Source organism: Mytilus trossulus, chromosome 3, assembly GCF_036588685.1.
Source record: "Mytilus trossulus isolate FHL-02 chromosome 3, PNRI_Mtr1.1.1.hap1, whole genome shotgun sequence".
NCBI classification, from domain to species: Eukaryota; Metazoa; Mollusca; class Bivalvia; order Mytilida; family Mytilidae; genus Mytilus; species Mytilus trossulus.
Genome location: NC_086375.1, coordinates 61,557,426 through 61,575,514, shown reverse-complemented (window position 1 = coordinate 61,575,514; position 18,089 = coordinate 61,557,426). Strand labels below are relative to the sequence as shown.

General features: G+C 31.2%; 1 protein-coding gene across 1 annotated transcript; it reads left to right on the top strand.

The window, feature by feature from the left end:
- Nucleotides 1–2,869: 2,869 nt before the first annotated feature.
- On the top strand, nt 2,870–17,152 carry LOC134712031 (ras-related protein Rab-32B-like). Its single transcript, XM_063573136.1, has 9 exons — nt 2,870–2,940; nt 5,506–5,538; nt 6,579–6,675; nt 10,069–10,125; nt 10,317–10,349; nt 10,720–10,747; nt 11,549–11,623; nt 12,018–12,126; nt 16,812–17,152. Exons 1-9 carry the CDS (start codon nt 2,874–2,876, stop codon nt 16,973–16,975), a joined length of 663 nt encoding a protein of 220 aa, XP_063429206.1. The 5' UTR covers nt 2,870–2,873; the 3' UTR covers nt 16,976–17,152.
- The last annotated feature ends 937 nt before the right edge of the window (nt 17,153–18,089 follow it).

The window sequence follows — 18,089 nt, the reverse complement described above, 5'->3', positions numbered from 1 at the left end:
ATTGCATTGTTGTGAATATACTCAAGCCGAAATTACATTACGGTATTTGATGATGACACTATGTGTACTAAGGTATTTCCTTAGCACCAACCACTGACTTAGATTAAATATATAATGGATAACAGAAATGGATAATGCTATTTTTAATTCTCTGTCTATTTTGCTTTCTCCTTTTCTCTCGAAAATACAATATTATCAAACTTGTATTGTATTCATTTATTCCTCCTATATTACGATTAACAAAACATACTGAAAGTAATAGTCATAGTTTTGTATGATATTATTTTTGGAGAGAGATTACATTGTTGTTTCATTTTTGTATCCTAATTGCTTACGCTGTATTATCTTATATATTTGTTACAGTGCATGCTTTTCTTTATATCAAGCCTATTTAAAGGTATGGGTAAGCATATCAATCTCCCAATCTCTGCATACACGTAATTTTATCAGCTGTGAAATTATTCAATGATGTGAAGAAAATATATAAATTTATAAAATTTTATTTAAAAGATTCTAATGTGAAAGGATTTATAATTTGTTAACTTTAGAGATGTAAGTATATCGTTCGTAGGCGGATTTTGGGAGAAGGTTGACTAATTCAACTTACAGAATGTTGGGGGAAAACGCCCAACTGTTTTGATATCCTACGCAGCAAGTCAGAACGACTCACAAATACTAACTCTTTTATATGATAGATATCTGTAGTCACGTTTTCATTTTGTTGACACTATCGTCTAGGTAATTTATCAAACATGTAAATATTTTATAAATATGCTATAAAAGTAATAAAAAGAAACTATTTAAAATCATAAGCCATGCAGAGTTACAGTACAATATGTACAAAACAAAATTACTGAATCTCACAGTTGTTGATTTCATTCAGGATGCCATTGCTACTTTGACTTTTACAACTGCTTATCAAGTGAACAACACAATTTTTACTGCTAAAGCAACAACAACACTTATGATCATATATACAATATTAATAATACTGAGTTTTGGTTTAACTATTGTATTGTTCTGTTTTGTATATGAATTATTTTTCGTTATAATCACATAAACTTGGAGATAATTCTTACCCTTAACTTATAATTAACAAGTATGTGTACAGTTTGTGACAATATGCTGAAATTTAAAATATTCATGTTCTCTAAAAAGTGTGTTAAGCTATAATTCCTGCACTTTTGCGCTTTTTTGTTGTTAGGGATGAGGGATAGATTTATTCCCTACCATGCTATGTCTGTTTTTTGATTATTTTGTTTTTATTTGTAGCGATCTGATGAGTTAAGTTCAAATGATGTTTAAAGTTTGTTCTTATGTTGTGCTGTTACACCACTGTCACAGGTTAAACATTTCCAAGTCAATAGCCTGTTACAGTAGTTCAACTGTTGTCGTTGGTTCATGTCTGTCATATAAAAAATGAGGATGTGGTATGATTGCCAATGAGACAACTCTAAACAAGAGACCAAAATGACACAGAAATTAACAAATTTTAGAATATTTAGCTTCTCGCCATTGAAATACTAATCCGTAGCTTCTCCTTTTATGTATTTCCTTCGGGCAAAACTCAGTTCTATAGATCCTTAAACGTTATACATGGTTTTTCTGTCTAGATGTATTGAGTAAGAGTAAAAATGTGATCAACTCAGAGTCAGAATAAAATGCAGATATAATGTCCTCCGTTGAACTGTTTCAGTCTAGAAAACTAGAATGTAGACATTGAACACCCCTCCATAGTTCCTTCTACTTATCATAAATCACAGATTTTTCAATGTTTATCACTTATTAGTATCATATAATATATACCAATATATCATATTTTAACTCTAAATATGCCTATTTACTATCATCGTGAAACTCGACTATATTTTAGCGCTCTATACTGTAGTATCTTTTGCTTAATATGGTAAAACAAAAGAGTTTAAAAGTTCAAAATTTCTACATTCTGTTGCATTCTCAGCTTGTTTAAAGTATCCTCATTCATCATTCATTTGTATTCACAAAAAAAACTATTTTTAAAACCGCTATGCTTCGCATGCTATCCATGGGCGACAGACTATAAGTTCGATCCGCAGTGGGTTAAATATTAAAAATAGACAGTGCGAATAAGTAACTGTTTGGATTTAAATTTAGCACAAGGCAAATTCTATGCATGATAAGCGTCTATGCCAATTGTAGCATAAAATGAGCACTTGAAAACATACCAGTATTGTATGGGGAATATTTCTTTTAAATCACTATAGTTGATCGGAGTCTGGTTTTCGAACACACACTATTATTTTTGTTCAAGACCATGATTGTTGCAAATAAGTATATAAATCTTAATTTAAGACATTTAGACAGGGACAGTCCCTGGTTACGATAATTAAAAAAAACATGTTGCATCGGTGTTAAAAGGTACGTGTGACCCGAAAAAAAACTTGTACTAAACGGGCCATTATATATACTTGTAAATTATAATTTGTACATTTAAGTTCGCATATTGTACTACACAACACCTGTCTTTCACTGTAATTTTATTTGAAAAAAAACCATATCGTTTATAGGAAACCTATATCGCATAATCAGAAATAAAAGGCCAAAAGTAAACCAGAAAACTTTTGGTCTGATTTGTGATAAAAAAAAACAATGAATATATGTCACTTTTGTGTATGCAGCAACTCCGACATACCCAAAACGGCTGTCGCTATATTATGTTCCAACCATAAGAATAGAATATCAGGACTTTATCTGATATCTGACACAGGTGGGAGACGATATGTCACGTTTGTTATATCTCGCACCTGTTTGATTAATGTACTAGCTAGGCATATATATATGGGACAGTTGTGTTATCAAGTCATGTGATTTATTTCTTATCACATGAGGATAAAATGGCGGCGCCCACTGCCGCGAAGGAGCATTTGTACAAAATTCTTGTTATTGGAGAATTTGGTGTTGGTAAACGAATTTTGTTGGAAATCATACAGACTTAATCTAGTATCTATTTTACTGATTCATTTAGAAATCATAAGTTTAATCTATTGGTCACAGGTTTCATTGTAAATTTTCCTAATCTGAAAAAAACCAAACAAACCCATTTCCAAGCAAATGTCAAATAGAGCTGGACCCCTGGTTGGTCAGTCAAACTGATGAAAGGCAGTGCTAAATCTTTAGCTTTAATGTTCTCTACCAGTTGATTTCATATTTTAGTCTACTATGAACCATGTTGGGGGAACATGGGGAATGTCAGCCTAGAGGACAGGATATATTGGACTTGATAGTTTAAACACTTTAAACATTGTTAAAATTACGAACAGATCATATTTTTTCTCCAATTATTTAATGTATAATGAGTACTAAGAAACTAACTTATGCCATCTGTTTATAACATACATGGGGGGGTCTCTTCCTATATAAAGGTATATACATATGTGCCGCTGGAATGGGTCCCTTTTTTGATCCGTCAAATATATCAATGGGGTGCAATTTTACCGAGGAAATATTTCAATAGGTAGTAATTGACCGATTGTGATATATCAATGGGTCATAAATTTCAGTTTGTTGTGCAACGATCTTCACTGAATTTCCCAAACTCTTTGTCATTAATAAGATTGTATATGCATATAGGTACTATTTGAGCTGATAAATATATGAATGGGTTATGATTTCGCTGTGAAATATATGTATAGGTAGGGATTTCAATTATTCAATATATGAATGGGGGGTGTTTTTAAAATCCCAGCTGCACACCTGTACCCAAAATCCAATGTTGAGACCCCCCGTGATAACATACTGCCAAGTACATAAGATTTACTGGTAAGAATCGAATGGTGTACAATGGGAGGTAACTCTCAGTGTACCTAATTGAAAACACCTGGTATAAGATTGTCTCCCCTTGATACTTCATTAGGGTTTTAATAAGCACATGGTTTTAAGCAGGAGAGCAGGTTCCAGAGACTTTTTATACTTTATAAGTTATCTTCTTTAGCATGTTTAAAAGATATTTTATAAACAAAAATTATAATACAATGTACATTTTTGTATCATGATACATATGTAAGTCTTATATACTTTATAAGGTATCTTATATATTTTATAGGATATATCTTATATAGTTTATATGATTAGCTCATATAGTTTATAAGATATCTCATATAATTTTTAAGATATTTTCTAAAGGAAATTATGTCGCCAGTTAAACTGAATTTGCAACCATCAAACTGCTGATTGATGGTGGGAACTCCTCAACTACAGTATACTGTTTTTCTTTAAAAGAATGAAAAATGACATAAATAGCAAACATTTGTACGTTCATTTAAATGCATCATAATAAATTTAGATTAAAAAAAATGATTTTGAAAATTCACTGTAAAGGTGTAATACATGTTGTAATCATACGTTTTTTGATTGAGTTAAGTCTGCCAATTGATATTTTATCGTATGTTTTTCTGTGTTGTGATGTTATGCTATTGTTTCAGAAAAAGGGAGAAGGTTTGGATCCATTAAAACGTTTAATCCCGCTGCAAATGTTTGCACCTGTCCTAAGTCAGGAATCTGATGTACAGTAGTTGTCGTTTGTTTATGTAATATATACGTGTTTCTCGTTTCTCGTTTTGTTTATATAAATTAGACAGTTGGTTTTCCCGTTTGAATGGTTTTACACTAGTAATTTTGGGGCCCTTAATAGCTTGTTGTTCGGTGTGAGCCAAGGCTCCGTGTTGAAGGCCGTACTTTAACCTATAATGGTTTAATTTTTAAATTGTTATTTGGATGGAGAGTTGTCTCATTGGCACTCACACCACATCTTCCTATATCTATGTACCACCATTGATTTTAAAATTTCCCTATTAGCCTTTTTAAATTGGCACTTTAAAAAAAATTGTACAGTATTTACCCTTATTTCAACCAAAGAAATACTTTGCATGTATACAGTTTAATCCTTTTCAGTGCTACAGTGAAAATTTCACACTACATTTCAGTGCATATTAGAAAGTAACCATCAACGGAAGTAAACAACCCAATTTTTACCCTGTTATTTACTGGTTACCCTCTTTGGTAACTATGTAACCTTAACGTTCCAAAATATTTTATAAGACCATCAAAAAAAAAAGAATGATGATTTTAGACACCCAGCATACATGTTTATGACTCAGAAAAATTTAAGTGCATTGAACATTGTTGAAAATTAATGCAGGGTTAGTTTTCTACAACTTTCAAATTCAAGGGAATATTTTTTTAGGCCTACTTTTGTATACAACCGGATGTGACGTACCATGATTTGGTGGTATTACACCTAAAATATTAATTAATGAGACTGCAACCTCACATAAAGTACATGTATATACCTTTTTGGAGGGATTTAACAAAGACTACAAAAGATCAACACACCATTGGAATTTTAAACTTACAAATTTAAGAGACAATTCTTTATTTCATTTATGCAAAATATCAATTAGAAATTAAGGTTTAACATTCATGACATTCTAAAACTTACATTGCAAAAGTTTGGGTTTTTTTTTATAGGGAAGACATCAGTCATCAGAAGATACACTGAAGGTAAGCTTTAAAAGATTATAGTGTACCATTGTACATGTTGTATATGTATCTCATCAACATCTACCATTTAACCATACACATTTAAGGTTAGCTGAGGTTATGATTTTAATTCATTCAACCAAATATATATTACTCTGGAGGTAAGCTTCATACTTGTTTGATTGTATAATATAATATCATCCCTTACAACCAAATATGTGTCGTCATAAACCATTAAAAGTAAGCTGTACATAATTGTAATGCATTGTATTTAATCAACATCAACCAAATGCATCATAATGCACAGAGAGTTAGTTGTACATGCATATGATGGTAATGCATTGTATTTCAGCAGTATCAACCAAATACATCATTTTGCACTTATGTTAAGCTGTACATAATTGTAATGCATTGTATCTCATTAACATCAACCAAATACATCATTATACACTGGTTGTAAGCTATACTTGATTGAAATGTATTATATCTAATCAACATCAACCAAATACACCATAAAACACTAAGGGTATGCTGTTTATGATTGTAATACATTGTATCTCATCTATGTCAACCAAATACAAGATAATACTTTGATGGTAAGCACTTCCGCTCATTACACATATGATAAATGATGATAATGCATTGTATCTCATCAGCATCAATCAAACAGACCATAACATTTTGATGATAAACTGTACATGATGATAATACAGTGGATGTTATCAACACCAACCAAATACATACTACAATGATGGTAAATTATACATGATGGTTATGCAGTGTATCTTATTAACATCATTTTAATACATCATAAAACACTGATGGTAAACTGTACATGATTGTAGTGCATTGTATTTCAACAGCATCAACCTACTTATACACCATAATACACTGAATGTAAGCTGAACATGATGTTGATGTACTAGTATTGTATCTCATCAAACATATACACCATAACTCACTGAGGGCAAGGACTTATATATACATCCCTGCTGAGGGTTAGCTGTGCATGGATGTAATGTGTTGTATTTCATTTATATATGCATTTCTTTTACATGTAGGTGTGTTTTCTCCAAACTATAAATTAACCATTGGAGTGGATTTTGCGCTAAAGACAGTGAACTGGGATGACAACACAAAGATCAACCTTCAGTTATGGTAAGAAAGTAGAATTACCAGTAAATACATGTATCTTACTTTCCAATGCCCTACAAAACTGCTTTGTGTCAGATGTGAGCTGTGATATTGCAACGTGTTAGGTGAAGTTAGCAATGAAGGTGCAATGTGAAATCAGATATCAAGCTGATTTTATTATAGGAAAACCAAGCATCAAACTGTTAGGGATGAGACCAGATATAACAAATTTTCATGTTTTCTGCTAATAGATATGGTAAAGTATCAGCTGTTGTCTGTTCAATGTAATGGGAAGCAGCTTACCTGGTTTGTTACCCTCACTTGCCAAAATTTTTAAATAGTGCCTTGTCAATGGTATTTTAAGATAGAAATGTAATCTATACTCATTTGAAGATTTATATTGTGCTTTATAACATGCACATCATTTATATGCCAGAAGTAGCAATATTTTCTTTAAAGAATGATAAACTTTGTCATACTTAATCTTTTGAACAGCATTCAAAAGCAAACTAAGGTTTGATATCTTGGGGAAAATCTACTGGTGGTATTCAATTAAACAGCAGTCAAATAACATAAAAAAAAAAATTAGTTGGATTTTGCAAATATTGTATTACTTAATGGAAATGCAAACCATATCTGTATAAATGATTTACTACTTCATATGATTTAGGACTTTTTCACTTAAAATAGGGTAAAACCTTTATTTATAGCATTAAAATGGTTCAGTTAGATAAGTTCAATTTTGAAGAAAAAAACTCTGCACTCCAAAATTTCATCAAAATCAGGTGAACAAGTTGGACACACACAAAGGTATGACAAATTTATGTCATAACACATCTTAATATGAATTACAGATGTTTTCCATGAAAGAACAACTCCAAGCCTCTTACTTATAAATGGCATTAAGCCTCTCTAAATGAAATAGGTTATAAGCAACAGTTTTTAGTGGAAGAAGACGTCAAGTCTTCTGAAGACTTAAGGGGCTGACCATTGGCATTGAGTCTCCGTATGCCGCATTCATTTCGTGTATTACAATTTCAAAACAACTTAAGATTCCTGACACCGATTTTTACACATGATTAGGCATCTGAATCATTTAATTTGTAAATTATGATTGTAAAATAATCACTATCGTAAATATGACTCTTTTATTTATGTAAATTATTAGATTTCATCTCATCCACATGAACGTTATTTGTTTACTTGTAACAGGATGTTTTTACTGTAGATATTTGTATTACGCATGCGTGAATTTGGTATCGGGACAACTCGCCCTGTTTACAAGTTCGCCCTTGAAATATTTCATATATGAAAATTTTCAGACGCCATATTTGATCATTTCTTACTACTGTACGGGTGTAATTGACACCTGTGTTAAATTTTACCTGAACATCAAAGAAGATGTATAATTATATGGCTTCACTTGACAGCTTGGGTGTCAAACATACTGGTAATCAACGATGTTTACCTCCGGCTAACTGCCGTTGTGTTATCAAAACGATGTGTATTGGGAATATTGAAATACTTTTTTGTTACTTCCCTTTGTTTTATCCTGTTTTCAGTTATTTTGCTTTTAGAAATGTAAATTGTAAAAAGACTATAAATGATTAATATCTTAATCAAATAATCATAAAAGGATGTTGATTAAATGAATTTAAATGATTTTGGACAAATAGAAAAATTAAAATTTATAAATTATTTTAGCAATCTAGACCTCCTTTCAAGGATTAAATTGAAGTTTATATCATAAATTTGTTTACTACTGATACAATAAGTGCTACTTGACTAATAAAAGGTTAAAGATATATAAAAAAAAAGACTAATAAAGGGTCTAGTAGTTAGATTTATCCTAGTAAAATCTTGAAATTTAAATATGTAAATGTTAGTATATATTAGATTTTATTGTGTAAGCTAAGAAATAGCAAGACATTTTTTAAGTCTTTTTAAGCTTTCTACAAATATGACTTTCATAATGCTTAAAATCCATGCAGTACTAGTGTTAGTGTATGTTATTTTTTTAATTAATTTACGATGTTGCAAATATACATGTTGAGCTTATTTCTTTTTTATTTGTCTATACATTTACAAATGATAAGGAGATGGAGACATGAACAAAAATATATACAGATAAGATATATAAATATAATGATTCATGATTTGCAAGCAGTGAACAATCATTTGTCAAAAACAAAACAAAACAAGAAACAGATTCTTCTTCTTATTTTATTTTATTCAAATAGAGAGGCAATAAGGGAACTATAAACATTACAATTTGATGGAAATTTGAAGAAAAAACACAATTTCTACATCATTTGGTTACATTTACGACAAAATTTATGTCGATAAAAAAACATGATGTTTTGACCATTCAGTACTTAATAGATGCATAGTTCTTGGGGGAAAGTTTCATCAAATAATATGAATATAAATGACTTTTTTTGTGCTCATTTTTTACAGTGGGTTGTGATGATCTTCCAGTTAGGTTACCCTCATTTGGAGTGTTGTTCCCAACCTGTTAAAGTTCCATCTTTGTGCATAATTCAAAATTGGAGATTTCAACAAGCATCTAATATTCTTAATCTGGAAAATAAACCCTGGTCTGCTAGCTTCATGTATATTTTTTCTACCGATTTAATATATAACTAGAATTATGCAAACAGACGACTTAAGGAAAAGGCATGTAATTTCATCATACAAATATGACACTTTTTCTAGACAATCCAGATCTTGCAAAATACATCGCTTAAAATTGTAACCTTTGATATTGTTGTTGTGCAGTAAAAACCCATATGGGAACTTTCAAAAGTTGGCGGGTATGTAACAAGTCTTACTATTTTTATGCTCCATTTATGGGCAATATGTTTTCTAGTCTGTCCGTCCGTCCTTCTTCTGGTTATAAAGTTTATGGTCGAGGTAGTTTTTGATTAAGTTGAAATCCAATCAACTTGAAACTTAGTACACATGTGTTCCTCTTGATATGATCTTCTTAATTTTACTGCCAAATTAAAGATTTTACCTAATTTTCATAGTCAACTGAACATAGAAAATGATTGTACGGATGGGAAATCCATGTACTTATGACCTTTTCTTGTTTGAAGAAAAAAAAAATCTTTTTAACGATAATTGAATAAAGCAGCCTGGATAAGTGGTAATCCAAGTTACCTTTTATTCACCTTCTTCCACTTCAGAGCTATCAGCTCTTTGATTTTTTGTAGAAATGATTTAAAGTGCTTCTGTGTTCTTAATGATTAAAACTGATTAAAAAAGCAGTCAATAGATCTCTTGCAACAGTTCAAAAGCTGTATATTGTTCTTACACATAGGTAGAATTTACTCCATTATCAATGTAAACAAGATAAACGTTATTTTTTTTTTTGTATTGTGTAATAATGCTGAAATCTGTTTTGTCACTTTTAAGGGATATTGCTGGACATGAAAGATTTGGCCAGATGACAAGAGTTTATTACAAATATGCGTAAGTATTCAGATTTCACAAACAGATTATACTTAAACATACTTTGTTACCTTTTTTTTTTAATTTAACCATACAACTTAAAGTGTTGAAATGTATTGGCTTTTAATTAATATTTAAGATATATATAAGTTCATTTATGGGGACAGAATAAATTTATTTAAATCTAATGAAAAATATTTTTTATTTTTCAGAATAGCAGCTATTATAGTTTTTGATCTCACAAGGTAATGTTAATATGCTTATTGAATAACAGTTTAGTAATACATGCAATAGATATCAACAAGTCTTCTGCATATCAATTTATGAGAAACCATAAAATTCATTAAGCATCAGAATGTCTGGCAGATTTAATTTTATGATTGGTTGAATATACAAACGAAAAAACACGGTCTAAAGGATGTAAAGTATACATTCATGAAACATGAAAACAAAAGAAATTTAGAGGTTTGTTTAAAAGAAAATTAAACTTCAAGTTAAATAAATGCAGAATTTATATGATGATGAGCATGTGGATGTATAACAATTAAGTGTTGAAACTTATCACTGACATTTGACCTCACAAATAATTCATTTCAATTACGCTTCTAATTTCAGACCTGCCACATTTGAATCTGTGTTGAAGGTGAGATTCTGCCTTACCATATTTATTAAATTGATAAACATATATCAAAAAAAAAAGCAATTATTATTGGTGCAGAGTCACTAAAGAAAAATCTAAAGGTATTATATTGGGGCAATCTTGATTGTAAAATTCTAAAAAAACAACATTAAGTGTAGAAATATGTTTCTTCATCTTTTCTGTCAAAAATGGCAAGGAAGGGAAAAGAAATTACCAGTTAACCTTAAAAAAAATGTCATAAAATGTAAGTAAAATGGTGAATTAGTCCAGATGAAAAAGGTAAAACTGTTAAGTTTAATTGAAATGCCACAATAAAATAAAATTGTGCATTGTGTTTGTTAGAGCTGATACAGTCATGAATAACACAAACATAAATTGTTCAAAATTATTGAAAAACACTAGTGGAACTTTTTAAAATGCATTTATTGCTCTAGATTAATGCCCTACAATATAATGGTGTTTCTTAGTTAAATATCAGATCAAGGGAGATAACAAAAAGATACATTTTGTATATATTTTTGTATTTGAAAAATGAATTCAGAATTATTTTGTTTGGGTGCAGTTGAGTCTATTACTGTTTTTGAAAAAAATAATCTGTTTTCAGTTCACAATAAGTTAAAGACTTGAATGCTAAGTTGTTTTTATTTGGTATGATTAAAATATATTAGATATCATGTCTTAAATTTATTAGATATTGAAATAGTTGTTTAAACTAAAGAAATATTATAAAGATCTAAAAATATTACATGCATTTTGAATATTATCTTTTTAATTTTCATAATTATTATTTTACTCCCTTTACAGTGGCTAAATGATGTCCATTCGAAAGTAATGTTAGCCAATCAGGAACCAGTGCCAGTGGTTTTATTAGCCAATAAAGTATGATATTTTTGATTAATTACTGAAAGATTCAGGGTTCATTCAATGTTATTTTTTAAATGCAGTTTTAAAATATAAAAGATTGTTTAATGATGAAGTTTTCATTTAGACTGGAATATTGTAAATGTATAAGGACAAAAACACATAACACTAGTAAAAAAAAGAAAAAAATATGATAAAACCAACCCCCAAAAAATAAACAATAAAAAGGGACTCCATTACTCTTGTGCCTGTGGTCATACAAAACACTTCCAAACAGACATATGAGTTCTTTTCTGTAAACAAAGTCTTCTTCTATGAATTGCAATAGCTATTACCATTTGTAATGTAGAGGGCTAAACAACAAAGGAGAAATACAAAGGTAGTTAAAAGTTTTTTATTGGTTTATTTTCAGTGTGATATGGAGAATGCTACGGTAGATTCCAGAGTGCTGTCACAATTCTGTCAAAATAATAATATTGTAAACTGGTTTGAAACATCAGCAAAGAATAATATTAACATAGGTAAATATAACCAGAAGTTCAATTTATAAAGAATTTTTAAGACCCTCATCCTTTCAAATTTGAAGAGCTAAATATATAAATTCCCATTTTATTGATTTCACTGTTACCTTAATGTATATTGATTTTCAGTTACCTTATTGATCTGTCCTAAAAAAAATCTATTATCTTTATAAGGTTTTACATGCACACATACCCCCCCCCCCCAAATCCCCTTTGCCTATTTAGACTTTATGTTCTATAACTAAAAGGCACAATACAACATGCTCAGTACAGCTATGAACAAGATGACAGCCTACTTGAAAAAGGAAATGAATAAATGGCTCATAATTTGGGACGTAGAGTCATAGCAAGTTAGCTTAGGTATGTCAATGAACATGACCTGACTCCATTAAAATATAGTTTGGTTGAATGCAATCACTACACTTTGTGTCTGTCAATCAAACTGTAAACAATAGTTTCTGAATGATAATACAGTGTATGACTTCTAAATGATGAATTTATTTTTAGTCCACTTTTCATTTTCTTGTTATTTACAATAATTGTCTTAAACAAAATTTATGTTTGAAATACAAATCAAATATAGATGAGAAACTTATATTCTTTGTGATATGTTTTTCAGTATAAAACAGCTTACTCATGAGGTTTGTTTTTTGCCAAAGTAGATTTATATAAAAGTTGAATTCTCTATTTATATAGATGCATGTTTGTTATTGAATGTACAACTTACACCTTACAACTCCCTTTAGCGCCATGTGTGGCATAGGGTGCGAATGGAAGCCTTCCATCTGAGTCTGTCTGCTGCTGCTTGTTGTGCTTCTCCCCATGTTCTCCATCCAAATTCTATTCTTTCCTTATCTACCATTCTTCTCCAAGTTTGGTCTTCCTATATTTCTCTTTCCTGCTGGTGTCCATGTCAAGGCGATTCTACAATCATTCCATGGGTCCATCCTCAGGATGTGACCTATCCAACTCCATCTCCTGATCTTAATGGTGTTGGTTATGCTGCAAATGTTGGCTTTTTGTAGCAGTTCTGCGTTGGATATCATAGTTGGCCAAAATATCTTAAAGATTCTACGCAAGTTCCTGGTGTTGAAGGTGTTAAGTCTATCTCCATCTCTCTTGCTTATCTGCCATCATTCTGCCCCATATAGCAACACTGATATTACATTGCTTTTATAAATTTTCATTTTGGTATTTCTACTGTATTGGTTTGATGTCCATATTTTTCTTAGCTTATAGTATGCTGCTCTTGCTTTTTTAATTCTATTCCTTATGTCGACTGTTGCATTGTCGTTGGTATCTATGACCGATCCAAGGTATGTGAAGCTGTCTCCTACCTCTAGTTCTTTGTTGTTCGATGTAATAGGCTGGATGTTGTTTGCCTTTACACACATTATTTTACTCTTTTTCTTGTTTATTTCTAAGCCAGTTGTTTTAGCTATCTGTTGTATATCATCTGTTTTAGCTTGCAGCTGTGTTCTTGTTGCTGATAGGAGAGCAATATCATCTACAAAATAAAGATTTTCTAATACCTCGAGTCTTCCCCAGTTGATACCTCGCTTTTTCTGTGTTGTTTGCTTCATTCTCCAATCTATAACCAGTAAGAAAAGGAATCCAGACATCACACACCCTTGTCTGACTCCTGATTTAATGTGGAACCATTCCGAATGTTTACCCTCATGTTCGACTACACAACTGAAGTGATCATAAAATGCTTGTACCATCCTGATTATTTTTCCTGGGATTCAATAGTTTGCCATGATCGTTTTTAAGGTTTCTCGATGGAGAGTGTCAAATGCTCTTCTGAAGTCGATGAAGTTGATAAATAGGGGGCTGTTCCATTCAATACATTGTTCTGTAATATTTCTAAGGATGAGTATTTGGTTGATACAGCCTCGACCTCTTCCGAACCCAGCTTGTTCTTTATGTAGTATGTTGTCAATAGCGTCTTTAATTCTGTTGATGATGATTCTGCAGAGGACCTTCCCAGGTACAGATTGTAAGGTTATTCCTCTCCAGTTTTCACACTCTTCTAAATTTCCTTTTTTTTGAGAGTTTGATTATAATTACCTTTTGCCAGTCTGTTGGTATTTCTTCCCTGTTCCATTTTTTTGTAAACAAACGACAAAAGACTTTTGCTTTTGTGCCTACATCAGTTTTCAATAGTCCAGCTTGTTGTTGTCAATACCTGGAGCCTTACCATTACTGAGTGCCTTTATACTCTTTATTATCTCTTCTATGGTTGGTGGTTCAATATACATATCGACAACATCTGAAGGCTGAATGTCGGCTAGTACTGGTGGATCTTTCACATTTAAAATCTCTTTAAAGTGTTCTTTCCATCTCTCTAACTGTTCCTTCTCGTTGGTTATTACATGTCCCTCTTTTGACTTTACAGGTCTGTTCCCTCTCATGCTGCTGGTGGAAATTTTCTTACTCAGCATATATAGCTTGTTCTGCTCTCCTCTATTTGCTGCCTCTTCTGCACTTTTTGCAATATTATCAATATAGTTTCTCTTATCATCTCTTGTACTTAATTTTACCTCCTTGTTCTAATCGTTCTAATCTTTCTCAAGCTTTCCTTTCTGTCTTTATGATCTTGTATCTTGATTTTTTGTTTTATCGGTTTACGTTCTTGTATTTTTGTGCATACTGTTGGTAGTAATCGATTCTGGTTGTTTTCTGTCTTTAAATCCCAATGTTTGCTCACCAACCTCACATATTGCTTGTTTAATATCTATCCACTGTCCTTCTATGCCTTCTGTTTCTCCTAATACCTGAAATCTGTTCCTTAACTCAAGTTTGAACTCTTGTGCAACTTTTGGTATCTTTAGCTTATCTGTGTCATATCTTTTCTTCTGTGCCTGATTTACTCTCTGTCTACAAAGTTTAAGCATAACTTTGGATATAAGTAGTTCATGGTCACTACCAACATCAACACCTCTATATGACAGTACATCTTCCATAGATCCTCTAAACCTTTTGTCAATCGTGATGAGATCAATCTGATTCTTGATGTTTCTGTCTGGTGACGTCCATGTATATTTATGAATATCTTTTTGTTGGAATATGCTGGAGCAAATAACAATGTTGTTAGTCTGACAATAATCCCGAAATAGTTCTCCGTTCTCAATGATAACACCATACCCGTTCTTCCCCATTACATCCTCATATCCAACATTATCTGATCCTATCTTTGCATTCATGTCACCCATTACAATCATCATATCATGTTTATGAACTTTTGCTGTTACATCGTTCAAGGTTTGGTAGAATTCCTCTTTTACTTCATCAGAAGCGTCATACATTGGTGCATAACACTGTATTATGGTCAACTTTATATGTCTAGAAAAAAAATCGAGCTGTTATTATTCTTTCATCAAAAGGTTGCCATTCCATGAGTGTTTTTCTGTTTGCTTTTGATATAATAAGTGCTACTCCATACTCATGTCTTTCTGTTTGTCCTGAGTATTGCATAGTCTCACCACCTCTGAGGTTGATCTTTCCTGTTCTGGTCCAACGACATTTACTTATACCCAATACATCAATTCCATAGTTGTTCATTTCATTTACTACCTGGTACCGGTATGTCTTTCCAGGCGCAATCATTGTTCTAACATTCCAGCATCCGACCTTGATCTGTTTTCTAGGGTGAACCAAAGGTTCTCTCCTGATGTTTGCTTCCAATTGATTCTGGATTTGGCCAACATCATTCATAAAACCTTCTAACTGATTTCTGTTTTCTGGTCTCACCTCGGTATTTCCCATCAGAAAAGTCGTTCTTCCATTTCGCATTTCTGTAACTTTTTAGTTTTTTTTACAAGGATAGGTTGCTATTGAATGCATTTCAAGGAAACTGTTAAATAATCTTCAATGACTTTAGTCATTATATTTTTTTTTTAGAATTATAGCATGATATTACCAGCTTTGTGATTGGCTAACAATTATATCTTATTTGTATACTAGTATTTGATTAACAAAAAAAAGAAATTAAACATAAAAACATTGAATTCATAATTTTTACTTGACAACTTTTAAAGTCATCATTACAACAAAGAAATTAAAAGTCTTTAGTTGTTAATGTCTGTGTCATTTTAGTCTCTCGTGGACAGTTATCTCATTGGCAATCATACCACATCTTCTTTTTTTTATATTTAGTAAGATTTTTAACCTAAATTGTTCAACAGTTGAAAGTATAATAATATTAGTAATCAACGTATGGGTTAGGCTTGTATATAATATGTACTTCTCTGTAAATAAATTTTGTGCATTTGCATCGTTCTTGTAGAAGGTTTCCTTTCAACATTTTAAATTTGGAATAACTTGTGAATATGTTAACATTTTGCAAACTAATCCGTTAAGAGAACACAGCTAGCACCCAATGCTGGAGGGATCTGCATAAAGATGAAGAAGAATCCTAAGTTGAACAAGCTGTTATGTTTGTTATAAGATCTGTACATACATGACATAAAGAAAGCTTACAGTATAATTTTTTTTAATGAGAACTATAGACAATCTTTAGCTTTTGAAACCTTTTCCATGTTTTGTATAATATTTATGAATATCTATTTCAAAAGAACTAATGTTATATGAATCCATTTGCATCTATTTCTATTTATTTAATTTTTAGATGATGCTATGAATTTCGTGATTGACTAATCTATTTCTATTTATTTTATTTTTAGATGATGCAATGAATTTCCTCATTGACTATATCCTAAAACTTCCAACAGAGAGCCAACAACCAGATGAACATATAAGCTTGTTTAATCAACAAAATCAAAATACCTTTGATGACTCATTCGAAAAGGATAATAGAAAAACAAAGCCTAAATCTGATTGCTGTTGAAATGATTTTGTTGAATATGTCAAACACAAAGTGCTCATTCAGTAGACCGTAATGTGATTTGTACCAAGGGCTAAGTGCAATAATAGTACATATACTGTGATATTTGATTTATATTTTTATATTTTTATACATTTTTAAATGTTTAATTATAATTAACTATACATATTGCAAATCAGCAAAAAATAAAACTAATCACAACTATTTGGTTTGTATTAATAATTTTTTAAATGATTGGTTATATGAATAATAGGAAAATTTAGATATGCATCATCTTCATATATAACCAAAAGATATATATATATAAGCCTAGTAGTCAGCACCTCTGTGCTGACATGAATTATACTTGATATGGTCATATTTACAAATTAACTGTTTAGAAATCTACAAAACTTTTGAATTTTTGAAATACTAAGGCTTTTCTACCTCAGGAACAGATGACCTTAGCTGTGTTTGGCAAAACTTTTAGGAACTTTGGTCCTCCATGCTCTTCAACTTCGTAGTTTATTTAGCCTTTTTAACTTTTTGGGAATTGAGTGTCACTGATTAGCCTTTTGTAGATTAGTAGACGAAACGTGCATCTGGTGTAAATACAAAATTTGATCCTGGTATCTATGATGATTTAATATATATAAAAATCAACATACAGTCTTTCAAAAAGAAGTGTCTGTACAATATATCTAAGGTGAAACTTGTCCATTTTCTACAACAGTTGTGATCAAATAAAACAGAAAATACCAAAATTAGACAATGCCAAATTCCTGAGATAACAAATACACTTAGGTATGACATACAACTACACTTACCAGGGTCTAGACTTGGTAACTTTGTGTTGTTTGTTTTCATATGGCCTGTGACAAAAGTAGCAGAATGCAAGCCATAAGAATTACTGCCATTGTCAACTATATTTGGTGCTTGGTTTGATTAAAAGGTGTACATGTAAGTCTGGTAGGTTTTATATGATTTTGACCTCGTTTTCATGTTTCATTAGATGTAAAATAAAAAAGTTGTTTTTGTCTTTTTCAAATAATATTGTAATTGTTCAACTATGATATATGGTGTATGAAATGATTGTAAAATGTACATGTTTTCTTATCAAGGATCATCTAACCTTGAC

Excerpts from the sequence above, each read along its gene's own strand:
- LOC134712031 (XM_063573136.1), top strand. The coding sequence starts at position 2,874 with ATGGCGGCGCCCACTGCCGCGAAGGAGCATTTGTACAAAATTCTTGTT. Across the intron at positions 10,126-10,316 it reads AGAGTTTATTACAAATATGC|AATAGCAGCTATTATAGTTT; the intron begins GTAAGTATTCAG and ends TTTATTTTTCAG. Across the intron at positions 12,127-16,811 it reads AAAGAATAATATTAACATAG|ATGATGCAATGAATTTCCTC; the intron begins GTAAATATAACC and ends TTTTATTTTTAG.